General features: G+C 41.6%; 2 protein-coding genes across 8 annotated transcripts in view; one reads left to right on the top strand and one right to left on the bottom strand.

The window, feature by feature from the left end:
• Positions 1 to 26,900, bottom strand: part of CD96 (CD96 molecule) — a 90,536-nt gene that overhangs the window by 37,799 nt on the left and 25,837 nt on the right. For both annotated transcript variants that reach the window (XM_043449004.1, XM_043449003.1), the window contains exons 5-8: positions 23,162 to 23,217; positions 11,432 to 11,522; positions 9,291 to 9,479; positions 602 to 694 (exon numbers count right to left, since the gene is read on the bottom strand). In XM_043449004.1, the coding sequence (XP_043304939.1) occupies positions 602 to 694; positions 9,291 to 9,479; positions 11,432 to 11,522; positions 23,162 to 23,217 (429 nt within the window). The remainder of the gene's footprint in view (positions 1 to 601; positions 695 to 9,290; positions 9,480 to 11,431; positions 11,523 to 23,161; positions 23,218 to 26,900) is intronic.
• Positions 14,831 to 26,888, top strand: ZBED2 (zinc finger BED-type containing 2). Of its 6 annotated transcripts, none has more exons than XR_006265833.1 (4): positions 14,831 to 15,174; positions 15,405 to 18,073; positions 18,600 to 18,799; positions 19,038 to 19,127. XR_006265833.1 is itself a non-coding variant. In XM_043449005.1 (2 exons), exon 2 carries the CDS (start codon positions 16,200 to 16,202, stop codon positions 16,851 to 16,853), a length of 654 nt encoding a protein of 217 aa, XP_043304940.1. In that variant the 5' UTR covers positions 14,831 to 15,174; positions 15,405 to 16,199; the 3' UTR covers positions 16,854 to 19,116. The 6 variants fall into 6 exon arrangements, 1 of the variants encoding a protein (XP_043304940.1); XR_006265834.1 differs by having other exon boundaries at positions 15,405 to 17,793; positions 17,897 to 18,073; positions 18,600 to 19,111; XR_006265836.1 differs by lacking the exons at positions 18,600 to 18,799; positions 19,038 to 19,127 and adding an exon at positions 26,723 to 26,888 and having other exon boundaries at positions 15,405 to 17,793.

Below are 26,900 nucleotides of genomic sequence, written 5' to 3'. Positions count from 1 at the left end.
TCTGTGCTAGAGAGTGTCACCTTGGTTCTTTATTAAACATAAAGGCCACAGACATGGAAATTTATGATTTGTTTGCATCAATGCCAACTTCTGAAAGTCACTGCTGTCCTTTTGCCATAGTAACACTGACCCAGCCTGAACTCCATTATTAATAATGCCACTGGAAGGCTGAATTCAAGTCCTCACCCCAGTCAACTTTGTCAAAACTAATTTGAACCAGAACAAATTTAAATTTAAAACTATCTACCTACCTGTGGCCCAAAGGATCCCTATTTACAACAATTTCTTAAACACCCCACTGGGAGCACAGTTGGAGAGGAGCACTGTCAATTTATTAACTTCTTTAATAATAAATACAGAATTTAAATTTCTCATTGAATATTTATTGACCCTGGTTTTGCCAGGTCTTAAAGTGAAAGACTTTGGAAGTTGTGCTAATTCTTTTAATCCATGAAAATAGTACTTAATATATTTATTTAAAATCTCCATAGATAAGAATGGGGCATGAATCATACAAATTTTCTGAAATTTTTTTTCTTTATCAATCTACTTAAAGGATTAATAGTTCATGGGAAGTAAAACAGTATGAAAACATTCTTACTTGTAGGAGATATGCTGTTGGCTGGAGAAGGTTGCGTGCCAAGGGTAGATTCTGTAGCGTTGAGTGGAGAATCTGTTGGAGGGTTCACTGAGCCTGGAAGGATGAAACAGACATTGCTGATGAACAAAATACTGTGATAGGAAGATAAAATATTAACTTAGTTCCCTCCAAACCTTCATTTATTCATCTAACAAATTATTATTGATTAAAAGTCATAAAAGTCATCGTTATTGCTTGCTACGGGCAAGGCAGTGGACTAAACTGGTGAAAGGTAAGGACGTAGGACTGTCTTTAAAGAGCATACAGCCTAGCATATAGGTAGGCAGCCAGGCAGCGTGCTGAGTGCTACGATAACAGAAGAGCAGGATGCCAGGAGAATGCACGAAGGGGCGCCAGCCAGCACTGAGAGGTCAGGGAACCGTCCACGTTTAACCAAGACCTGGTAAGACAATTGTAGCAGCAGTGTTTTGAGGCATTTGGCAAGTAACCATACAGTTTACAAATCCACAGACCCACAAAAGTATTTTTTATCACTAAGAGTAGAAACAATGATACAGCTCTCCAAAAGGACATGACATCAGTGGGCATAAGATTGATGGTATTATTGTGCTCTTACCAAAATTTCTATTTTTTTCATAAGATTTTTATTTGGCTACACCTTTTTTTTTTTTCTCTCTCTCTCTTGTGTGTGTGGGTTGGGGGGGAGTTTCAGGGATGAAAGAGAGGCTGATATATGTTGCTTCACTTATCATTATACATTCATGTCAGTTCCTTAAAGTTCATTGTTGAACTGGAAAATAATTCTACCAGCAGTTTAAAACAATTTACAAATGTCAGAAGGACCTATTGACTTTAGGAATATGTGGATTAATATAATTAATATTTAACTATTAAATATAATTATTTAATTATATTTAATTTTATTTAAATAAAGTTATTTTTATTTAAGGCTAGGGGCTTTTGTGATTGTTCTATATATAATGGCATTGATTATAGTATTACATATCTGATGATCTGAATCAATTATTTGGACATTTAATTAGAAATGATATCATTGTTTCTATACTTTAAGGAAAGAGTATATATAATTTATGTCACTTGATAGCACATATCACATTGGAAGGAATTTGTTTTTGTAATCTAAAAGCATCTGTGCTTTACTTTTATTGGTAACTTGTTATTGCTGTTGACGATAGGTTGTGCTCACAGCTGGCTGTGACTTGCTCTCATAAAGGACCACTTGCTGTTGAGCATCCTGAGGGGTGGTTGTAGGAAGAGCATGAGGATGTGTCAGCAGAGGGACCGTGCTCCTCCTCCCGTGCTATCAGGAGCAAGTCTCAGCCCCTCAGTGTGACACGCAAACCTGATTCCCAGTTAACTCCACGTTAAATTTCCATCTTCATTTCCTGATGTTGCCCATTATCTTTTTTGTTTTTTAATGTTTTTATTTTTTTTAGTGTTATTATTATTTTTTTTCCATTTATTTTTATTAGTTGGAGGCTAATTACTTTACAATATTGTAGTGGTTTTTGCCATACATTGACACGAATCAGCCATGGATTTATATGTATTTCCCATCCCAATCCCCCCTCCCACCTCCCTCTCCACCTGATCCCTTTGGGTCTGTCCATCAGCAGATGAATGGATAAGGAAGCTGTGGTACATATACACCATGGAATATTACTCAGCCATTAAAAAGAATTCATTTGAATCAGTTCTAATGAGATGGATGAAACTGGAGCCCATTATACAGAGTGAAGTAAGCCAGAAAGATAAAGACCCAATACAGTATACTAACACATATATATGGAATTTAGAAAGATGGTAATGATAACCCTATATGCAAAACAGAAAAAGAGACACAGATGTACAGAACAGACTTTTGAACTCTGTGGGAGAAGGTGAGGGTGGGATGTTTCGAAGGAACAGCAGGTATATTATCTATGGTGAAACAGATCACCAGCCCAGGTGGGATGCATGAGACAAGTGCTCGGGCCTGGTGCACTGGGAAGACCCAGAGGAATCGGGTGGAGAGGGAGGTGGGAAGGGGGATCGGGATGGGGAATGCGTGTAACTCTATGGCTGATTCATATCAATGTATGACAAAACCCACTGAAATGTTGTGAAGTAATTAGCCTCCAACTAATAAAAAAAAAAAAAAAGACAGTGGGTCTTCCCAGTGCACCAGCCCCAAGCACTTGTCTCATGCATCCAACCTGGGCTGGTGATCTGTTTCACCCTTGATAATATACATGTTTCGATGCTGTTCTCTCGAAACATCCCAGCCTCGCCTTCTCCCACAGAGTCCAAAAGTCTGTTCTGTACATCTGTGTCTCTTTTTCTGTTTTGCATATAGGGTTATCATTACCATCTTTCTAAATTCCATATATATGTGTTAGTATACTGTATTGGTCTTTATCTTTCTGGCTTACTTCACTCTGTATAATGGGCTCCAGTTTCATCCATCTCATTAGAACTGATTCAAATGAATTCTTTTTAACGGCTGAGTAAGACCCATTGTCTTTTGAAAGTGTTAGCCGCTCAGTCATATCTGACTCTTTGCAACTGCATTCACTGTAGCCCGGCAGGCTCCTCTGTTCATAGATCTCTCCAGGCGAGAATACTGAAGTAGGTAGTCATTCCCTTCTCCAGGGGATTTTCCCGACCCCGGGATTGAACTTGGGTCTCCTGCATTGCAGGCAAATTCTTTACTGACTGAACCACCAGGGAATCTTTATCTTTTCCATCTCTTTAAAATCATACCCTCAATCCAGCTCAATTTACCGAACATAATATGTTCTCCATGACTTTTTGATCTTTGTGCTTGCTGTTTCCTAAGGCTTTCCCATTCCAAACTTTCTACTACGTACCTCTCAAACTTGAAGAATCCTAGGGTTCTTTGTGATGTGCTCATAGAACTTAATGTTTACCCTAGCAAAGGCCTCATTACTTCATTGCCATGTCTCTCAAGAGAAGTAATTGTTTTGTTTCTCACTGTATTCCTGGTTCCTGGCACATGCAGGTGGATGAATAGTCCCTCTTACCCCTGAATGAAAGAAGATCAATTTTAAATATGTATCTGACTGCGGTTGTGTCATACGCCTCATTTTCCAAACTGTTGGGCTGGCCAGAAAGTTTGTTTGGGTGTTTTTGGTAACACCTTACAGAAATAGCAACCTTAATGAGATGGAGCACGGGTATGGAAGAATAATGCACAGGTGTTTTTGTCTGTAGATTGATTAGAATAGAGACTGGCAAATTATGGCTAAGGTGAAATTCCACTCACTGTCTATATTTGCAAATAAAGTTTTACTGAAATACAGCCGTGCCCATTTGTTTATGTGTTGTCTATGGCTGCCTTTGTACTACAATAGCAGAGCTGAATAATTGGGATAGAGACCACACGGTCCACAAAACAACATAGTTACTATCTGGCGGGTTAAAAACAGAAAATGTTTTCCAACTGGAACAAAAGCTGTTGATAGGTTATGCTCAATCCTAGATTTCCAAATTGGGAAAGAAGCATTTAATTTTTATTTGTTGACTATTTCTATTTTAAGATATTATTTTGCCAGGTTTCATCACTAAATATCTTTGTAAGCTGCAGCGTCCTTAGCTTCACAGTACATTATCATGTTATTACTGCAAGATTTGCATTTTGAGATGAACTCTTTGCTCTATGACAAAAATGACACACAGCTTTGCTAAGGCTATCAAGAGTTTCTAGTTTCAGACTGGCCTGTGAAGAAGAAATTCTGTCCTGGTAAAAACAAAACTAAGTGGGTATAAAAAGGAGGGGCTAAAACCTAACAAAGACAATTTATTTCCCAAAATCAAATGCAGAATTTAACAGGAACATGTCAGCCAGTTTTCAGACCATTACATTTACCATAATGTTGTAAAGGCCTGGGCTGCTGAACACGTCATCCATTTCTGAGTGTGGCCACTCTGCACAGGCCTGGCAGGGCGCTTAGGACCACCCTCATGGGCAGCAGTGTCCATGTGTCTGTCCCACAAGGGCAGCGGGGTCAATTCTAGAGCTTCCTTAGACTGTGACTCAGCCATTAGCTGGTTCACTCAGGACAGGACTGAACCTCAGGGTTTGGGGATGTCCTTGCTTCTCAAAATGTGGTCCACAGTAACTTCTAGGATCTTATTAGAAATGCAGGCCCCTCCCAACCCCTCAACTTACTGAATCAGAATCTGCTTTTTAAGAAGATCATCAGGTGATCTGTATGTATAGTAAAGTCCTTTCTTGATATTTTCAACATTCCTGGGATCAGTCACAGTAAAGGCCTCATTACTTCATTGCTATGTCTCTCAAGAGAAGTAATTGTTTTGTTTCTCACTGTATTCCTGGTTCCTGGCACATGCAGGTGGATGAATAGTCCCTCTTACCCCTGAATGAAAGAAGATCAATTTTAAATATGTATCTGACTGCGGTTGTGTCATACGCCTCATTTTCCAAACTGTTGGGCTGGCCAGAAAGTTCGTTTGGGTGTTTTTGGTAACACCTTACAGAAATAGCAACCTTAATGAGATGGAGCACGGGTATGGAAGAATAATGCACAGAATAATGAAACCAGAAGGATTTGGCTGGCATATGTCACCTTCATATTCACTAGTCCTCTCATCCCGCTATTGAGCTATCCCTTTTGAATCTTCTTTCCACATCCTCAAACACGTATGGACACTCTCTTACACACAGTGAACCACTCATCAATCCTCTTGTATCCCAAAGGTCTGGATCTCGGCTGTTACAGTTGGAAATCAATTTAATCAACAAATCTCTGTTGAGGCTGATGATAGCCAGAATATTATCCACCCTGGGGAGGTATCTGCACTTAACTTTTGAATTGAAACAATATAAGATAGTCTCTCTACTGCCCCAAAACAAAGTAACTCCTTACATTTGCCAAAATGTTGATTCTGCAGCACTACAATATCAGACACTCTCATAGACTAGGTTGACATGTTGGAATATTTTTAGAAAGAGTCTTCTTCTTTTTTTTTTTTTAAACTATTGTTGAATCATGACAATTCTTTAGGCCCTGGTACTCAAATAGCTACCCGACAAGCCACCTGCACCTTGATCCCTTCCCCTTCCTGAGTTTTCTAGAGTAAGAACCGCTGAGCAGGTGAATGTCCTGGAAGATAGGGGTAGGTGGGGAAGGAAGCACTTCAGAGGGCTGTTTCCTTTTAGCCTGCTAACATTATTACTCTTTTCTGGGAACAAAAGAGCAAAAACTCCTCCCGCCGTCTCTCTAAATCTCCTTTCTGTTCTCTAATAGTCTCAGAATTTCTCTATTTTAGTACTGAGAGACAGATTTATCTCCTGTGTTTTCATCTCAATATCTGCCTACAGTAGTAGTCTGACTCTTCCACAAGGCAATGACCCTTGCACAAAGCATCAGAAGTTTGCTCCAGAGTTTGTGAAGCATCCAGCAGAACTACTGCAGACAGAAAGCATGTTTGCAAGTAAATGTTTAAGAACTTATAGCAAATGGGAAAATATGATATTGCAATGACAGTGTTTTGTGGAGCCTCAACTGAATCTTCTAAATCATTCATGAAGACAGATGTCAGAATATGAGCAGAATACAAGCTATAATTTTGGGAAACTGAACTGTTTAAGATTTATTGTCTTTAATATTTTATTGTAAAGGGTGAAAACTCATTTGACAATTTAAAATTAACCATCCGCTTAGAGCTTAAAATTATACTAGAGCCGGGCTATCCTGTAAAATTGCAATTATGGTGTGCTTTGACTACCAGAATCAGTGTTCTTCCTTATTGCCTTACAATATTCACTATTTTCTGATATTAAAGTCAAATACAGTTCAAGAGAACGAGAAGGCAAGCTTGGAAGAAAATATTTGCAAAAGACACATCTGATAAAGTGCCGTTATCAAAATATTCAAAGAAATTCTTAAATCTCAACAATAAGAAAACAGATAACCTGATTTAAAAATAGGCCAGAGATAGACATCTCACCACAGAAAATATACATTTGGCAAATAAGCATATGAAAACATGCTCCACATCATATATCATCAGAAAATGCAAATTGAAACAACAATGAAATATTGTTACACCTGTTAGAATGACTGAAATCTAGAATACTGACAATACAAAATGCCGGCAGGGATGTGGAGTAGTAGGAACTCTCCTTCATCAGTGGTTGGTGGGTTTGCAAAATGATATAGTCAGTTTCAAAGGCAATTTGTTGATTTCTTATAAATCTAAACATACTCTTAAAATACAATCTAGCAATTGTGCTCCTTGGTATTTACTCAAAGGAGTTGCAAACACATGACCCACACAAACCTGCACATGAATGTTTATTGAAGCTTTACTTTTTAAAAAATTTTATTGGAGTATAGTTGATTTATAATGTTGTGTTAGTTTCAGGTGTATAGTAAAGTGAATGGCCTATATGGGAAAATAATATAAAGGCTTTATTTTTAATTGCCCAAACTCAGAAGCAAACAAGCTGTCCTTCAGTAGATGCATGGATATATAAACTGTGATATACTCATTGAAAGGAATACTGTTCAGTGCTAAAAAACTGTCAAGCCACGAAAAGACATGGAGGAATCCTACATGCATATTATTAAGTGAAAGAAGCCCGTATCAGGACAGTGAAGACCGAGGGCTCTATGGCACTGTAAGGATGCGCACATCACTTGTCCGAAGCCACAGGATGCACAACACCAGGAGGAAGCCCCAGAGTAAACTAAGGCCGTGGGGCACGCGTTTTGTGTTGGTGTAGCTTCATCAGTGGTGACAAAGGCATCATTCTGGTGGGTGATGTGGATGATTAGGGAGAAGATGCACGTGTGGGGAAGGGGTATATGAGGAATCTCTGTACCTGCCTCTTAATTTTGCTGTGACGTTAAAACTGCTCTAAAAAATAGTCTTTAAACAATAACAAAAAACCAAGAAACAGTCTTAACATCATAAAATATTTTTCAAATGTGATGCTTCCCTGGTGGCTCAGTGGTAAAGAATCTGCCTGCCAATGCAGAAGATGTGGGTTCAATCCCTGGATCAGGAAGATCCCATGGAGAAGGAAATGGCAACCCACTCCAGTATTCTTGCCTGGGAAATCCCATGGACTGAGGAGCCTGGTGGGCTAGAGTCAATGGGGTTGCCAAGAGTCAGACACAACTGAGCGGCTGAATAAGAACAACAAAATCTGTCTGTGATGACTCTGGATTCTGCCAAAGCTACTGGGAAATCTATGTGAGCACCAGTTACCTTTACCCTCTTCCAAGACTGTAGCCCTAACCTTGTACAGTGTTCTGGAAAGGAGGAGCACTTACTTCTGAGGGAATTAGGTCAAGCTGATATGGATATTTCATGACCATTCCTGAATAATTAATTCAAAGTTCACAGAATGAGGTGAATGGGCAGGGATGCAGCGGCGATGCTACTGTCCTGGTGTCTGAATGGCACCTGTTTCTGCAGGGTGGGGGTGGACTTACAGAGCCACATGCCCCACCCAAGGCTCACAGGAACCAGCCACTGGCATTGGTGTCAGGGTTGGGAAGGACCCAATATGCAGACTGTAGCCTTGAAACAGAGGAAATTTCTCCCTCATAAACTATTCTGGTTTTTATAAGTTATAGACTATAATATCTCTGAAAATAGGAAGGTGGTAATTGATGTCAGTGATTCTGCAGAGTTGTAATAATGACTTGCAATATTAAGTTTTATAGGTATTACTTTGTTGTTACATAAGAATAGCTGACAGTTGTCACTTCACACCTCAGTTTTTTATGGGCAATCTGTTGTCACTATATTTGTTGAGACATTTGTTCACATCTTTTTTGTAGTAAATCTTTATTATTTGATCTGGTTCAGAGTAATGGACTCTGGTTAATCAAATGTTGTAATAAGTAGAATGATCCCACATATCAACTTTGAAGTCATAAAAATCCTCTGTGTGAGATTCTGTGCTTCAAATCTAGGTATACTAAAATCGTGATATGGTATACACGGCTTTTCCAGGCTTTCTTGGTGGCAGGGTGGTAAAGAATCTGCCTACCAATGCAGGAGACACAAGGGGCGTGGATTCGATCCCTGGGTCGGGAAGATCCTCTGGAGAAGGAAATGGCAACCTGCTCCAGTATTCTTCCCTGTAAAATTCCGTGGACAGGGAAGGCTGTCCTGGTAGGCTACAGTCCATGGGGTCGCAAAGAGTTGGACACGACTAAGCAAACACACATATACAACATGGCTTAGCCATTCCTAAGTATTAGAATTAAATATGCTATATATAAATGAATGCTTTTATAGACTCAGAAGTAATTTTAGGATTTTAATAACTCTCTTGATTGTCAATATATTAGTATTAAATTTCATCATATGGTAGATTAACAAAAATGCTAGTTAATTGAGTTATTATTAATTGAATCTGAACAAAAAGTTCACTGTATTCACCAGAAATTCTTGGAAACAGGAATTAGCTACTTTTTATTTGAAGAAATTCTTTTCAGGAGAGTCCCTTTAGTCAAAAAATGTTTGATATTTTGAAATTGAATAATTTTGAATAGTGTAGAGAGAGTTTTCAGAGATTAAAATATCATGGAAACAATCAGTACTCTATTTGTTTTAGTTAGAAATGTTCTGAACTTATGGCAGTCTTGGCCACCCCCTTGTTGACCTCATTAAATAGATAACTCACCCAAGGAAAATGTGATCTTTTCAGATGAGCTATTCCACACTTTGTGTCCAGGGGCTGGAGACAGAGCCATACACCAGATGGTTAGGTTGTTTGAGTGGGCTGGTTTATTATCATATATACTTGTCAAAACAGACTTCAGTTCCCAAAATCCATCTTTGTCTTTTCTTTTTTCACTAGTGGTATACATTTCTACAAGACAGATAAGAACAAGGTTCGTCACCAACATTTCCCATATGAGCCGTAAAATGATGCCAAGGCATGGCTGGAGACAGTTCAGCTTACAGTGGTGTAGTCTAAATGTGGTCAAACTGAAGCTCTGTCCATTTGTTTGGCAGGCCTGGAATTAAACTGAACTGTTTTGTTCAAGCTCCTACATGGCGTTGATCCATGGTCAAGGTATGGAATATATTGGTTAAAGGTATTCCTTTATTTATAACCATGGGGCTAGTGGGTTTGGGGGCAAGTTTTCTCAGCTCATCAGCATTGCTGATAACAGCGAGATTGATGATTTGTCCCTGGCCTGAGTGAGATCCTGGGAGGTCTCTTCTGTGGAGAGTGAGTAGTAGCAAGAATACACCTAAGTGACCAGAAAAATGTAAAACACCCTCAGCTGAGACTCCATTTTGGGTCCTCCACTTTGCGGTGCTGTGAATGGATACACGGGCTGCATGGGGGCTCAATGGTAAAGAATGTGCCGGCAGTGCAGGAGACCCGGGTTCCATCCCTGGGTTTGGAAGATCCCCTGGAGAAGGGAATGGCCCCCATTCTGGTATTCCTGCCTGGAGAATTCCACGGACAGCGGAACCTGGCCAGCGGCGGTCCATGGTGTCCCGAAGAGTCAGACATGACCAAGTGACTAACACTTTCACTTCGCTTCCAAATGTGTACATGGGATCCATATGCTCACCTTAAGGATATGGTTGCTAGATTATATCCTTTTCCCGAAATAAGCTGTTATTATTTATAACACTGTGTGTTATTTATAACACTGTCATCTGGGGTCCTGTGAGTCTTCTTTAGAAACAGAATCCTGTCTAACTGCCACTGTTGGTACCACCTCCAAATAGCATATGTGGCGGCAGGACATGAATGCAGAACTCTCTGTCCCTGTGGGTCAGAGCTTTGTTTCACAGCTTCTTGACACTGAAGGTTCTAAATGCGAATTCTAAAGTCAGCGCTTGCCAAAGTAATAACTACATGCAGTTGTGTGCTGGTAAAACTCTGGCCACAGTGCCTGGCCTCATGGATGTAAGGATAATGACCCTTCTAACATATCTATGATGAACAAGTCTATAATGACCCTTAACAGATATTTGCAGGATTGCATCCTGTCATTATTGTGGGTGAACTGTTTTTAAAGTGATCCAGTAACAAAACCAGTAATTCAACATGAGTCAAGTGGATCAATAAAATCATTCATCAACAAAGACTTAAAACTTTATCAATTAAAGATAATACAGCAAGAAATATGTGACTGCTACTGCTGAAAATATATTGAGCTTTGAGGAAAAATGATTCTGGAGAAAGGAGAAGGGCCATTGTCCCAGGCAGGAGATGGCCCAGATTGTTCCGGCAGCGTCTGTCGTGTTTGCCATGAAAACATGGCTCTGTCCATTCTCACCTGAGCTTGCCTCCCTGTGTGTCCTGCTCCAGGAACTTTTAATCCTCCTGATGAACATGTTCCTTGTCATGGAGCCAAGTTACTTACATACACTTCCTTCAATCCTCCACCCCCACCCTACCCAGATCCTTGCAAGAAAAAATAGAAATTATTTGCTTGTTGATTTAAGGTAGTGATGCTAAGTTAATTGGAACTAAATGACATGATTAATACATGTACATTGAATTAAACTTACTTCCTCTCATAGGAGAGGTCTGCATTTACCAACAGTTAAATAATAACAGTACTGTTCATATGTGAATGGACCAAGTCAACTGTATTTCTTGTATTCTGGGAAATACCTCCCTGCTCCTTGGAGGAGCCAGATGAGGTGTCAGAAAATGGCATTTGGTAGGCAAGATGATGTTTTCTTGGAATGAGAACTGTTCTTAAATGCCAAGATCAACTTGGGCAGTGGCAACTTCTATTGTTCTTTGTTTTCTTTTTTGCCAAACCCACTTCCATTGATTGATTTCCTTACCTTCTCTTTCAGCTTGAGGGAAGCTCCTCTGTATAAACCAGGTGAGGTTTGCTGTGGGAAATACATTCCTCAGCAAGCAGGTAAAAATTCTCTGGGGTTAGAGACAGAATATGGGAAGAATTATTTGCCAGTTCAGAAGAAACTGGTGCCCCATACATCTCCACCGGGCCTCAGATGAGGCAAATTGGCACAAAATTACTTTTTCCATTTTTATTAATTTCTTTCTTTATTTTTTGGTGGAACTCCCTGGACCAGGGGTTGAATCTGCACCCCCTGCAGTGAAAGCGTAAAGTCTTAACCACTGGACCATCAGGGAAGTCCTTTCCACTTTTTACAAGGCAGTGTTCACCTTTAAGAGGCTTCTTAAAATGTGAACTATAAATAGGCCATCGCCTATAGATATGTTACAAATTAACAGCTAGAATTCAAGGTCAATTTAAGAAGAATCTAGAACTAATGTTGCGAATCTGGATTCTCAGTTCTGGAAAAGGAAGATTACATCTCTACATAGGCAAAATAAAATAGGGTAAATGGAAACCAAAGAATAGGAAGAAGTTATAACAGGCAGAGGCCAGGGAAGAATATCCTGTCAGACCAAAAGCTAAAGGAGACCCAGACTTTTGTTGTTTTTGTTCCCCCAATAATGTAAAGTACTGTTAGCAGCAACAACTACAGAAACCATTTAAGATAAACATTTCACTTTTGACTTGTAAAGAGTTTACCTAATTAACTTTTTATCATCTTAACAATCCTATAGGCTAAGTAGGACCCACTTTATTACGGCCATTGACAGATGGGGAAGTCAGGGCACAGAATCACTGAATGGTTAAAGAGAGTGGAATGTAGTTGATGGTAAAACTGGAGGTGTTACCTTAATCTCAGTAAAACATATTTCCTGGTAAAACACCTTGCATTAAAATAAGAAGCAAGTAGAAGAGCAGGTAGCTTATGTTACAAAACCAGGGAGCTTAGCAGTAGGGTTAGTGTATTATTTTTTTTTCCTCCCAACACTGTGTTTGTTTCTGTGAGATGGTAGTTTCTTCAAGAGCCTGGTGAAAATATGCAGTAAGGTATTATCTGATCTTCATTATTTCATCTGAGACACTAGAAAGTTATAATCCTTTTTATAGTTTTGTTTTCTAGTCAAGAGGTATGTGTATTTTACATGTGGCCAGCCCTAAGTTTTTAATTCTCAGATATTTCTCACAATTGATGAATATGCTAGTTAATTAGTAAAGAACTGTTACCTATAGGTAATGCTTGGTGTGCTAATTCCCCTGCAGACTAGTTATGCCTGAAGAGTCTGATTTTGAGCAGAGCTGAGAAACCAAATCTAAGAATAATACTAAGCCCCATCTTTCTGGTGAGATCCCACCAAGGCGCAGATGAACATCCCTCAGAACATCACTGTAAAACCCCCAAGGAAATACTGAGACTTTCAGAGGAGGTTATTTGTTGTACCCAAAATGGTAGATAGCAAACGCTGAAGCCCCAGATTTCTCATTAAGAACTCATTCAGTTCTTAATGGGGATGCAGGCACATGACAGGAATGCAGATCCATGAAATTCTGTCTCTTTCTGTCTTAAAAGCAAAAGCAGGTCTCCTGAAATATATTCTTATTAAGTAAAGGAAAGAGATTTCTGTTTATTTAATCCAACGGAATGCCAAGACTGATTTTATCTAGGTGATTTGTGTAGGATCTATAGTGAAAAAAAAAAGTTTAAAAAATGTGTAAAGCTTTGTATTACTGTCAATACCTTTAGCCCCTCTCATGATTCATTTTCTCTATGCTCATCTAATCTACCAAAAGATGACGATATGGTAATATCAGGAATGAGTAGGAGTTCCATTATTTTATAAAGGCAACTGGCTCACTGAAGAAATCTCTTGTTAACTCAATAAAAATATTAAGATTTAACACCTGTAAATTTTCTAAATTCAGATTTCATGGAATGATTCAGGTTTCAAATATTCTATACTATCTCCAGACAGTGTTCTAAGACTTTGTTTAGGAATATGGTTCTTGTCCTGAAACTCCTCTGGTCTCTAAAATTGAAAAATTTCAGGCTAAACTAGTTCACACTGAAGTCAAACATGTTATGAAATGTCAAGCATATGTGATTTTGCTGAGCAAGCCAAGTTGTATTTCTTTGTTAACTTTCAAAGGATTAAGAAGAAAAACATGTCAGATTTGAAAAAAAAATATGAAATAATGTGAAAAAGAGTTTATGTGCACATGCATACAAACACATGCACACAAACACACACACACCTTTCTCTGCTGAGGAGTCAAAATCGTTCACTCCCTCAGTGTGAGTCTCTTTATGAAGTATTCACGAAACAAGCAAATTATTGGTTTCTCTAGCACATTATTCTAAGTACATATGGTATAAGTGAGTAATACCACAAAGAATTCTGTAGAAAGCGCCAAAAAGCATTTGGGGAGTTCTGTGGGAGTACAGAGAAGGATGAAATCTGGGAACAACTTGGCACATTTATTTTGTGGACAGGGAAGAGTCAGGCCTGGAACCTACAGGTGGAAAGTAGTGGGAAATTCACAAAAGATGGTTGATGAATTGGTTCATGGACTTGGGTGTGAGCTGGGGATGTTGGAAGCAGAGGCTGGAGCAAGATGAGATTGATGAGTCAGGAAAAATGAATCCAAGTCTGGCTGTAACACTGATCATTCCCTTGTTTCCACAGAGGAAATACTGAAATGGTGACCATTTGTAAAGGATCCCATATTCAGTTTAGTTAAGTTTGGACAGGACCTTTTCCAAAGGATTTTCCACAGAATCAGTTTGAAAATATTTAGCTTATTAGTCTGGAAAGAAAAATCCTTAAAAAAAAGTTCCCCTATTTGTTTACCAACTCTTCATTTCTATTTGGAGTCTCTCTAGGCCCCACACATTTACTTTTCACTTGAAATTTAACTTTTAGTCTCTTCATGTTTTCTACTCTACCATTTCTGTATTTTCTTCCTGTAACTCAAGATTTTCCTCCCATGGATATCTGTAAAATGGGCTTGTCTCCTCTTAGTAGTTTTTCCTTCTAAAATCTGTCTATCTGTAAATTTATATTTTTTGCTTAAGTTGTGATTATCCCTTTATTTCACTTCAACTGAAAGTAGAAGCCACAGATTTCAGCTTTTCCAATTCTAGTTACATAATATAATAGAAATCAACCCCAAATTTGCTATATTTCTCTAAATTGCAGGAGAAGGGTCCTTTTATTTAATCTTCCCTTTCTGCAAGTTCTCTGACTTTTCTACTGACTTTATTTATAATACCAATAGTTTCCAACCAACAATGGAGACTTCACGGCCTGACAACTGGACAAAATATTTGAAACCACAGGTATCCTCAAGGCATGTGGTTTCTTTGCCCATGTTTCACCCTCCTCCATCTTAAATCTTCTTTGCTTGAGAGGCCAGATGATCTAGTCTTCTGGAAACAACTAAGACTTGTAGGTGCTTGATTTATTGTTTTACTTCACAACATTTGCCAGGGACAACTTTTTTTGGTGGTGGAAGGAGGAGGAGAAAAGGCCTGCATTTATTGCAGAAAAACCCTACAGGTAGGGTCACACCCATGTAGAAACAAGGCTTCCCTGGAAGTGGGAGGGAACAGGAAGTGGAGGTGCCGTCCTCCCCGCGGCAGCAGGCAGCTAACAACCTTCCCATGGGGTAGGAGCACTCCCTGCATCGGAGCCCTCGGAGCCCAGTCCCAAGCCTCGCTTGCCGGTAAGTACCCGCTTGGGGCTGGGTGGTACTTCTGAATTGCTCAGGGTGGCAAAGCTTGATGGATAAGGTTCTCAATCATTTAAACAATGATCTAAGAGAGAGAAGTCAGGCTCTTTTTAAAATGTACCATAACCTTCCATGTGTTAATTTATCCTTAAAATGGGGTCCCTACACCAGACATCTGGAGGAAGTTGCCATCAGGCAGATCTCATCCACTGTTGGCTTTGCAGGTGATGGTGCCGGGGAAGGTGGAGCGTGGCGAGCTGCTTGCTGAGGTCACCCCGCCACAACCAGGCTGTGGAGATGCGCTCCCCAGCCCTGTCCTCCAGGTTTGCCAGCTCCTCCTGCTGAAAACAGCTAAGCCTGCTGTTCGGAGTTCTCAGAATCCCAGCCCCCGAGGAACTGACTTTACACTGGGAACTGCATTTCCCAGACCCTGGCAGGCTTTGTAGCTTCTGGACTTGCTTCTGCATCTGCTCAGAGGGACGGCGAGTCTCTCCTAGTTAGCATCAGCCTCTGTCCGCTTCTACCCACGCTGAGGGAGACCCCGTGAGGCCCTCGCCCTGGCATCCTGGACCCTGGGGCTGCTCCTCCCGCCTCCGAAGTGCATCAGACAGGTCTCCCGGAGGACCGCAGCAGTGGGAGCAGCCAGGAGGAGTCAAGAGAACACCTGAACTTCTGTGTTCGAAAGCGCCTGTGGTGCTGGTTGAGGTGCCGAACACTGAGCTCCCCAGAAGCCTTGCAATAATAATCGCTCCACTGAGCTGCCCCGCCTCCTGGCCCAGCCCAGGAGGGATCAGCAGGCATCCGGGTCATGGAGCGGAGGCACAGGAGAGCCTCCAAGGCCACTGTGCTTGGCTCTGGCTCACCCTGACTCCAGTGGAGCAGAAAGGAGGGAAGTCACACCACCGGGCGTGGCCGCCTGTGGCCGCTTCTGCAAACCCCGAGAGTCACCCAGGCCCTTCCCGAGCGCAGTTCAGCTCTAGAGACTTCTGGCTCACGGAACGCTGTAGAGAGGGGACAGGATGAGGCGGGAAGAGGAGGACGAGGACGGAAACAGGATGAAGGCCAAAGGGCACTTGGAGGAGAAGGAGGAGGCGGAGATCAGTGAGACTGGAGGGCCGGCCGGCCCCTTCGCCAGTGCCACGCCCGGCCCGCTGCCCCCCCACAAGGGCACTCGGTTTTCCGAGGCCTGGGAGTACTTCCACCTGGCCCCTGCCCGCGCCGGGCACCACCCCAACCAGTATGCCACCTGCCGCCTGTGTGGCAGGCAGGTGAGCCGGGGCCCGGGGGTTAACGTGGGCACCACGGCCCTCTGGAAGCATCTGAAGAGCATGCACAAGGACGAGCTGGAGAAGAGTGGCCACGGCCAGGCTGGGCAGCGTCCGGACCCCCGGCCTCCGGGGCCGCAGCTCCCCGCGGGTATTGAGGGCGACTGGGCCCGGCTCCTGGAGCAGGTGGGGGCCCTGGCCTTGTGGGCCAGCCAGAGGGAAAAGGAGCTTCTGAGGAGGGAGCGCGCGGTGGAATGGCGGGAGCGCGCGGTGGAGAGGCGGGAGCGCGCCCTGGAGGAGGTGGAAAGGGCCATCCTGGAGATGAGGCGCAAGGTGCGGGCCGAGAAGGAGGCCTGCCAGAGGGAGAAAGACCAGGCCGGGGCCGCTCACCCCTTCCATTTTGTTTAAACGGGGCTTGGGGGAAGTTTATTCTGAAAACACTGACTTTAGACCCACAGCAAAAAAAGTCCTTTTAGTTCCAGCTTAAATATACAGCAAAGTAGCTTGGTAGGATTTTAAGAGAAAGAATAGTATGGGTTAATCTCAGCAGGTCTGAATTGGCCAAATGCTTATCTAAGGTTCCTTAGAATAGCACTCACCAAAACTTTAAACTATATTAACCATGGGTCTGTGAGTTATTTGGGGGCAGAATGCACCAGCCTGTCAGCCTCAGTGAGTGAAAATAATGGGATTTATGCCTAGTACTTGGTTTTGGTGGAGCTGAAGGTTTTGATGGTTGAGACTGGATGGGTGGCTGGAATATGCCTATATGGCCAGCTCATTCTGGAGACCCCATGATGAGCAGAGCTCAAGCTTCCTGGGACAGAAGTGTTTGCACACATTCTGGTGTTGATTTAAGAACTGGATGTAAAGCTGGTTCTGTGGGACCCAGCAGTGGAAGAAGAAAGAAACATGGGCCTGAGATCTCCAGACTCTTTCAATGTGTCTCTTTCTCCCATTATTGCAGTCTTATATTAAAGCTGTTTTATCAGAATAATCCATCTTAATCCTGTAAGTCTTTCCAGCAATCTAACAGATAAGTAATTAATGGATAATTAGCACAGAGAATTAAAGACTTTCCAACTCACTTGAATTAAACATTAAGAATAGAGCATATAAAAATTTGTTCATAAATATTTTATAAACATAATTCGATTTCATATTAAGCTTTGTTGAAGGAGGAATTTGTGAGGAGGAGGTAAAAGAAACTCAGAAAGAAAAAGAAAAAGGTGGAGAGATGGGCTATATAAGGAGAAAGAAAGAAGAGAGGCAGAAAACTGAAAAAGGGACAGAGAAGTAATGTGAAGATGAGAAAGACAGCGCCCCAGAGAAGCTTCACCATGGAAAGGTAAGAGACCTTGACTGTCTGGGAGAATGAAGGACAGAGAACATTTTCTTCACTTCTGAGGTCAGTTTTAATGAGTAAAGTTGCTTTTGTTTTGTATCCACAGACCACACAGACCACTCATTCATTTAAGCAGTAGGTTTCAGATTATATTATACACCTCGGATTATTGGCATTACGGCTACATGCCAATGCTTTGTTCTCCAGTTTTTAAAAAGCTGTTCATCTTTAAGTGTTCAGAGCTGCTTTGAAAAAAAGGAATCCAGCAGTCCATAAGGAAAAGGTAAATTCCCTGGGCTGCTGAGAACATGTTTAAAATGTTAACACAGGATTTGAATAAGATCAAACTGGAAGCCACTCTGGCCTTTGTGCTGGAGCTGACTTATTTTGGATGACTCCTATTGAACCTTGTTATTTGCATACATTTAAAACTGGGCTGGGAGTGGGAAGGAGGGTATGGTGAGAGATGCAGAAGGCAAGTGGAGACTACGCCAGTGTCTCATCTTGCAGAGAGCGCGAGTGCTTTCAGTCACTCATCTCCCTAAGCAGACAGGATGTTGGTGTAATAGTGGCATCGTGCCTCATTCGGTCCTCACCTCTGTGGCTCCTTTCTCCTGCTTGTTCTTAGACTTGTCAGCGGCTAACAGCCATATCTGTCTTCCTTGTGAGCTGTTTGTGGAAAAGACACAAGTCCAAACACCAGACTTGTGAAAAACCCACACTGTATTATAGTCTTGTAATTCCCTCTTTTTCTAGAAATGTGCCTCATATTAAAGCTTTCACTTCCCTTGTGTTTTCCCCCCAAAAAGTGTGTTGCCCCTTTGAGGATCCTCTCCACCTGTGGTAAAAGCCCAGGGCTCACTGCTGCAAATGATGGTGGCAGCTCTGCTGGTCATCACCCGGCTGGAGATATGGACTCAGGAGCCTTATAATGCCACAAAGATGCTAGGAGGAAAAAAGAGGCTGCAATATCTAAAACACACATACACGAGGAATGGAGTTTAAGAAGGTAAAAAAATCCACAGAAACTCAAGTTTTGTAAAACCAAAATTAAATTAACATGAACAGTCAAATTCTGTAAATAGCTAATGGAGCTCTCCTGCTAAACTCCGATGTTTGGTTTTAAGATTACAGTGTCTTTTTTCCATGAGTCTTATTATTTTAACCCCTCTTTCCTTTTTAGGCATTTTAATCCCATTTGCTTTTGCTTCCTGTTTCATGTGAAGTAGTTTTTGTTTGTTTTCTAGTTTTTTCCCTAAATTTTATAAAACATAATAGAGAATGAGAAGGAGAGGACCCCATGGAGATGATCAAGTAAAAGCACAGGCAGAAAAAAGAGACCCATGTGGAAAGAGACATCGTGGAAAGACTGCCCTATTGAGTAAACTAGAGTTTTCCTGTATCTCTCCTGTATCTTCTTTTGCTGCATTATCAGAGTGGATATAGAGGGCTGTGGGCTGTGTTGACAGGCTCTTTGGCCCAGTATCTTTTGCTCCAGAGCAAAGCTCTGCTTACATGGGTGGGGGTGGGTGGGGGAAGGTGTTGAAGTTTAGGCTAAAGACTCTCTTTCCATGGAGCTGTGGCGGCAAGGCCGTGTGCCGTGTTGGGGACCCTGGCGAAGCTGAGCCCTTGGAAACACGACATCCATAGGCGATGTGACAACCTCACTGTCACTCTCTAGCATGTCTCAGCCTGAAAGGCTTCAGTGTTAGACTAATCAGGGGGCTTTTCTCTTCTACAGGAAAACTAAATTAACCATACACTTTGTAACTTTAACTGGTGACACTGGAAGACACAGTTCAAACCCCTGTTGCTCTAACACAGGGCTGCTGGTGTCGTGAATGTGTAGTACTTAGTAAGGCATTCCATAGGTGCATGATAATCTCCAAGAGATGAAGGAATGGGGATAGAAATTACCATTGCTGAGCGCTTGTGGTTGCCAGATGGCAGATACTTTGCATGTGGTTCTCTCATTTGGTCATCAGGTCACCATTGTCAGGTTGGGATCATTGTCCCTGTTCACTGATGAGGAGCCTCAGAATCTGAGGTCTAAGGCCTGGAATTAATACTGATGAAGGAGAATTGAGACCAAGATCTATCAAATTCCACAACCTATATTCTGCCATTTCATTATTCCCCACTGTCTCTGAGAATCAGTCACACAGTAGATTTATGAATATACATGCAGAGGAAAGAATAAGTGAAAGAGAGTGAGTACATGATAAATAGTGGCAGGGAAAACAGACATTTCTGAGACATTGACTCTGTGCTATTTACTCGTTACTGTGGATAAATCTAATGTACCTAAGAACCCAGCATAATCTTTATTATGATCCTGGCTTTAGAAATGAGTTAGTTGAGACACATAGAGCTTAACTACTTGATGAGGCTATCTTGCTGGTAAGTGGTCGAATCAGGATTTGACCTCATTTCTATTGGCCCCTGAAGCATGATCTCCTTGCTATGTGGTCCTGCCTGGGTATGGACATGCTAAATTCTCATCCTAGTTCTGCCTTTTGTTAGTGGCTTAGCCAGTGGTTTAGACTCTTCAGGTCCGTTTCTCGTCTGTGATTTGACAGATCTCTACCTATTTCAGAGGCTTACTGGGAGTATCACGTGGTAAAAGTATGTGAAAGGACTTTGAAGAGTTAATATGCTATTTAAAATACAACGGAGATTATAAGAATATCAGAGTGAGAAATTACTAATGTTTGGCAAAGTCTTAAAAGATCCATAGACAAGCTGTGTCCTGCAGCTGATTATGTGGAGTTGTGAGAGATTATTCACTAATTCCCCAGGAAGGAACATTCTCTGGTTTTTCTAGTTAGTACCCAGAGAACTATGGGTACAGAAGAGAAAATCTGATGACACATAAGACAAAGTCCTTTTCTTAAAAACTGAAATTCTTGGATCCAATCTTGTGATTGGAAAGTTGGGAAAGTTGGTGTAGGAAATGAATTAGAACAATACATGGACTGAGTCCACATTACCTGTAAACATTGGCCCAAGAAACTACAGAAAAATCCTCATAAGAAACAAAAACACCTACAAAACATTATATCATGAGATTGTGTCTTTTATTTAAACTACTGAAATGAAGTACTTGAAAATTAATTGTGGCAGAACCAAAAAAATGGAAACCTTTTCTATGCACTCAGGATTACAATAACAATCTAAGAGATCCATCCATAAAATCAACAAAAGGTATAAAGGCTTGGATAATACACTCATCTAAAATCATACCACAGAGCCTGAGTTATGATTTGTATGCAATGTCAAATTACATGATTGATATTAGTGAAAATATGACAAGATGTCATAAGTTATTTAATGCTCTTGGGGCTAGAAGAAACCAGGAGTATAATTTTCTCTAATCCCATTTAATAGGACATGTTTGAAAATTAATGGTTTTGAAAAGTTCGAATGAAGTCATAATGTCACAAGACAGTTGAGTAACAAAACATAATAGTCAATGAAAACGCTTACTAAGCACTTTATATCAAACAATGAACTAAGAACTTTCCACACATTATTTTGTTCAATTCTTAAAAACAACATGCTGTTAAGACACTTCAGTCGTGTCCAACTCATTGTGACCCTATGGACTGTAGCCCGCCAGGTTCTTCTGTTCGTGGGATTCTCCAGGCAAGAATGCTGAAGTGGGTTGCCATTCCCTTCTCCAGGGGACCTTCCTGACCCAGGGATCAAACCCACGTCTCCCGCATCTCCTGCATTGACACTCAGGTTCTTCACCACTAATGCCACCTGGGAAGCCATCTTAAAAACAACATCAATATGCATAAGCTCTCCTCATCCCCTTCATATAGATGGGAAACCTGACTACAAAGATGTAATAATTAATTAGCACAAGGTCACAGCCAACAGGAGGAAGAGCTGAGAAGTGAGATCAGATCCCAAAGACTAGAGGCTGGGAACTACCTACAAGAAATTAAAGTCAGATTCCAATTTCCTTTTCCTCCTGCCCTTCCTATATTGCCTAAGAAACAGCCAGAATTCTGAAAAAGTTCAGATGGGCACATTTCCTCTTGTCACTTAAAAATAAAAACACTGGGAAAGCTGGTATAGGAAATGAATTAGAACAAATTAAATGTCAGCCGAGCAAAACCTCATTCTCACACCAGCATTCACACTGCTTTCCACCCTACTGTTCCTTCACTATCTACTTCAGTTTTTAGTCAACAGAAATGTAAACAACTGATACAATTTTTCCAGGAAATTTAAGGACTAAGGATCACAAGATCATACGTTCTGACAGCCCGAAGGCAGACAATAAGGATTCCCTTTTGGTTTCTAGAATCAACTTCAGTTCAGTTCAGTTTAGTCACTCAATCATGTCCGACTCTTTGTGACCCCATGAACTGCAGCACGCCAGGCCTCCCTGTCCATTACCAACTCCTGGAGTTTACCCAAACTCATGTCCATTGAGTCAGTGATGCCATCCACCTATCCCATCCTCTGTCGTCCCCTTCTCTTCCTGCCCTCAATCTTTCCCAGCATCAGGGTCTTTTCAAATGAGTCAGTTCTTCATATCAGGTGGCCAAAGTATTACAGTTTCAGCTTCAGCATAGTCCTTCCAATGAATATTCAGGACTGATTTCCTTTAGGATGGACTGGTTGGATCTCCTTGCAGCCAAGGGACTCTCATGAGTCTTCTCCAACACCACAGTTCAAAAACATCAATTCTTCAGTGTTCAGCTTTCTTTATAGTTCAACTCTCACATCCATACATGACCACTGGAAAAACCATAGCCTTGACTAGACGGACCTTTGTTTGCAAAGTAATGTCTCTGCCTTTTAATATGCTATCTAGCTTGGTCATAACTTTCCTTCCAAGGAGTAAACATCTTTAATTTCATTGCTGCAATCACCATCTGCAGTGATTTTGGAGCCCAGAAAAATAAAGCCTGTCACTGTTTCCACTGTTTCCCCTGTTTCCCCATTTATTTGCCATGAAGGGATGGGACCAGATGCCATGATCTTAGTTTTCTGGATGGTGAGCTTTAAGCCAACTTTTTCCACTCTCCTTTCACTTTCATCAAGAGGTTCTTTAGTTCTTCTTCACTTTCTGCCATAAGGGTGGTGTCATCTGCATATCTGAGGTTATTGATATTTCTCCCAGAAATCTTGATTCCAGCTTGTGCTTCTTCCAGCCCAACATTTCTCATGATGTACTCTGCATAGAAGTTAAATAAGCAGGGTGACAATACACAGCCTTGACGAATCAGCTTACCTTTATTCCTATCAGAAATTAATTGGATTAAGGTCCTTTGAGAAAATATTCTGAGCAATGAGGCAAATGAACACACCTTGACATATACGGTCAATTTTCAAAGGCTTTAATGTGACTCACCTCTCCAATGACATCCATGGAATTATTTTCCACAATAATGGGGATTTCCGGCTTAGCTTAAAGGCAAATAAAACAGTTAGTTAGTGGTCCTGAATGATACCCTGCCTGGTCACTAGTGTGTGTGTGTGTGTGTGTGTGTGTGTGCGCGCGCACATGTGCACAAGTGTGAAAAATTCATAACTCATCAGATATTTATTAAACTCCCACTGTGTTCCAGCAGTATATTAGATGTCAAGAAAACAAAGGTGGACACATCATATTCATCATCCTTGAGAAATTTACATTTACATGGAAAATACACGTACAAAAACTATCAATTAGAATTGATATAAGAACTGTTATTAGGGACACGTAGGATTTGAAGAAAGCTTTTAGGAGAAGCTTTCTAAGCCAACCTTGGGGAATAAGAGGAGGCTTTTGGAAGTGGGGACAGCTGATGCTTCAAAGATGATTACAGGTGAGTCAGGTGAAAAGGGCCTTCCCAGGTGGCTTAGTGGCAAAGAATCCGCCTGCCGATGCAGGAGATGAGGGTTTGATCCCTGAGTCAGGAAGACTTCCTGGAGAAGGAAATGGCAATGCACTCCAGTATTCTTGCCTGGGAAATCCCACAGACAGAGGAACCTGGTAGGCTACAGTCCATGGGGTTGCAAAGCGGTTGGGCATAACTTAGCAACTAAACAGCAACAGGAGGAGCAGGTAGCAATGTGAGGGAGGGGAGGGGACAGGCAGTGGGCAGAGAGAAGAGAGGAATAGTCTATGTGCCCACAGGTCTAGAAATAAAGCATAAGTTAAGGCCCCTGAAGGGAGCTGGAAAAACACCTGGTTCTTATTTAGTTGCTTGGCATCAGAAGAGATCAGGGACTATTTCAGTGATTTTGTTGTCCTGCTAAACTGTAAGTTCTTAAAGCCAGAATGCTCTATTCATCTCTCTATCTCTAGCATTGATAATGCCCAGCATAAAACAGACATTGAGAACATCATGCTGAACTGAAGTAGCCTCAAGCTAAGTTGAGTATAACAGACAAAGCCCTCTATGAACCAGGGGATAAAATGTTAAGGCCCTTGTCACAGGTACCATCAGTGTCTGCTGCATCCACTTAGCCTCGGCTGCATCCATGCAGCCTCTTGCTGGGCACACCTATGACTCTCTCCTGAAGATTCACTGGGGTTATGGACACACACTCAGTCCACAAACAGGGCAGACTGGAAGTCCCAGAGGGTTAATGGTGGTAACAGGTGGGGAGCTGTGGATAATGCCCCAGCTTCCTCGCCTTTGTCACGGGTAACTCTGACGCATATTCTTCCACGATTTCCCCGTGGGAGTGAGCTCTAAGCCCACATCACTAAGTGGCTTGATCATGTACATTTTATTATCTTCCTTCTCTTCCTTGACATATTTTTCCCACTCCTATATTTCCTAGGATTATCTCTCAAATAAATTGATGCAAATTCTTGTCTCAGAGTTTTCTTTCAGGAGAACCCAAACCAAGACACAATAGTAATGGGAGGGGGCCTTTTTCTGACCTCTTATTAGCAATAAATGCTGGTAGAATGAAGGGCCTGAAAGCAGGAACAAGTATACCAAAAGTTGCAGGGGTGATAGATAGAGACAGATTATTTGGGGGGAATCAAGACTGTGGGAGAACAAGCTTGTGATGGCAGGGGACTCCCCATAAGGAAAGTCAAGTCACAGGAGACTAGTGCGGGGGATCCAGGAAGTGGCAGGGGGAAGCTTCCGGTTTATGGTCTGGTAGAGGACAAAGGTGTTCAGGAAGAAGAAATAAACTGGATGAAGGGCATGTAGAACGGCTCAGTGACACATATGAGTATTTATTTCAAGGTTTTCATGTTTTTAGTTTTGGCTCATTCTATTTGAGGAATCACCTGGGGATGCAGAGTGGGTCCTGAATAAGATACTCAGTATAAGTCTGTGCCAGGATCACTATGATATACACTCAGGTGACACCCCAAATAGATTAAAGATTGGATAAGACCATCCAAATACAATCTGGCCCATTTGCTAAAGGAGAAAATCAGAAAGCAGAAAAGTCGTTATTTGAACAAATAGGCAGTGTCTTGTATTTTTAAGCATCCACTGAAAGGAGTTCAAAGAAGAAGCAAACAAAAATATAGAGGCAGAGAGATGTAGCAGGGCATGAGGATGAGATGGAAAAGAGTGGAAAGCACTCTAGACCAAGATAAAGATACTTTAATGCAGCAAAGAGATACGGGACATGGTTTAAATGTTGACAAGGCAATTAGATCGAGTTGTGGTACAAAAACCCTTGGTCAAATGGGACACAGTTTGCCTAACACAGAATTATTTCTTTTCACATCCTGGATGACTGCCTCCATCAATTTGCCAATAGGGAGGCCAGATGAATTGGTCTTATGTTTGGGCTAAGACAGTCACACCCCGTAAATGAGAGAATGGTGGTATCAATCAAAGAGATGAACAGTCTTTCCAACTCATCACAGGACACTGTGTAGGCCCCATAAGGAACCTGATCACAGGGGCAATTGATTCTTCCCTAACCCATCCCAGAGAAGAGACGGAAAGATGGAGGGAAGGAAGGAGCGAGGGTAGGAAGGCAAGAGGGAGTCAAAGAAAGACATACGGGAGGTGCTATCGGCAAGAGACTTCAAACTAAATACATTCTGGCTGCAGCTATTTCCTTATTTATGAACTAAAGGGTTTGCAATTCCTTTAAAATACTGGATTGTGTGATTGCTAGTAATAATTAAATAAGATTCTAGATAAAAACAAAGATTTTTCACTTATCCTATCATTCAGTTAACTGAGAAAAAAATCTACCAGTCCATGCTCTTTTTTTTTGTTTTTTTTTTCCAGTCCATGCTCTTAGGTTTTGTGAATTATTTTCTCTTTTACCTCATTTTCAAAAACAATGAATTGCTCATCTACATCACTGCTTTCCTCTTGGCCTTCATTTAAAAATGATGTTTTAATAAAAATTAAATTCAAAAAATAAAAATAACAGAAAAATGATGTTTTGAAAAACACAGTTCTTGGTCACAAAAGTGAAAAATATCTAAAGCCAACAAGTTTCTATTCATTAATATTTCCTTGCCTCACTGAACAAAACAGAATTTTCCCATTTCCCTTAAATTTGCAACCTGCAGAGCCTCTGCAGTCTGACTGAGGCCACAGTGGGTATCTCAGCTAAGCCCCACTCTCCTGCAAATGCAGGGTCAGAGGGCCGGCCCTGCAGGTCTTCTGCTGGAGGAGCTGGGTAGCCTCTCACCCCAGCTGGCCTTGGCGGGGGCAAGGGGGCTCCTGCAGGGTTTCTCTGGAGCTGTCTATCATTTCCCTTTCCTCACACTGGCCTAATTCCACCTTGCTCCAGCAAGCAACTAATACACCAGACAACTAAGCAATTAGATTTTGGCAGTTATAATGAAAGAGACCTCCAGCATTCTCAGGAGACGTTAAAACCATAAAGTGGTGGTCATATGGAAAACCATATAGTAATGCACGTAACGTAGTGGTTAGTGGTCACCAGGAAACTGGTGACCTACAGCTGCTGAATCATCATTCTTTAGCTTCCTTCCCTCATCCCCACCCGCAACATGGATGACAAGTGTCAAGACAACCCGAACTCCAGCATAGCGGCCCTTGAGTGGCGGCTCTCTAGCTAACAGAGTGTTTCATCTTTGGTGGGGGAAGAATCTGGAGACTGCAACAGGAGCAAGGCAGGGACTCCAGAGAACAGAAACTCTT

Source organism: Cervus canadensis, chromosome 27, assembly GCF_019320065.1.
Source record: "Cervus canadensis isolate Bull #8, Minnesota chromosome 27, ASM1932006v1, whole genome shotgun sequence".
Taxonomy (NCBI): domain Eukaryota; kingdom Metazoa; phylum Chordata; class Mammalia; order Artiodactyla; family Cervidae; genus Cervus; species Cervus canadensis.
Note: the sequence above shows the minus strand (reverse complement) of the source record. Positions and strands in the feature narration are given on the sequence as shown.

What these genes read in the sequence shown, in the direction of transcription:
- ZBED2 (XM_043449005.1), top strand. Translation starts at nt 16,200, where the DNA reads ATGAGGCGGGAAGAGGAGGACGAGGACGGAAACAGGATGAAGGCCAAA.